Consider the following 291-nt stretch of genomic DNA (forward strand, 5'->3'; position numbering starts at 1 on the left):
CCCCCCCGGGGTGTGAACATGCCCCGTGGTGCTTCGTGTACTGATTCCTGCCCCCTCTCGCCCCTCTTCTTCCCCCAGGGCCTGAACATGCCCTGCGGCGGCCCCTGGAACATCACGGGCAAGTGCGGCCTGGGGCTGGTCTGCAACAAGGACTGGGCGGACTTCAACTCGGATGGCATCTGCGTCAACGCCTCGACCGTGGCACTGGCACTCGAGGACCGGAAAGAGCCATGAACGATGCCGCCGCTTCTTCTGGGTGGAGGTGGAAGAGGTAACGACATTGGTGTAGAG

General features: G+C 63.6%; 1 protein-coding gene across 1 annotated transcript in view; it reads left to right on the forward strand.

Moving 5' to 3' along the window:
• Window positions 1-78: 78 nt before the first annotated feature.
• The window catches only part of LOC119586345 (venom protein 302-like), a gene marked incomplete at its 5' end in the record, with an annotated part of 703 nt that continues 490 nt past the window's right edge, over window positions 79-291 (forward strand). The window contains 1 exon segment of the mRNA XM_037935058.1: window positions 79-291. Coding sequence (XP_037790986.1) covers window positions 79-234 — 156 coding nt within the window.

The sequence above is a fragment of the Penaeus monodon genome, chromosome 21 (genome assembly GCF_015228065.2).
Source record: "Penaeus monodon isolate SGIC_2016 chromosome 21, NSTDA_Pmon_1, whole genome shotgun sequence".
NCBI classification, from domain to species: Eukaryota; Metazoa; Arthropoda; class Malacostraca; order Decapoda; family Penaeidae; genus Penaeus; species Penaeus monodon.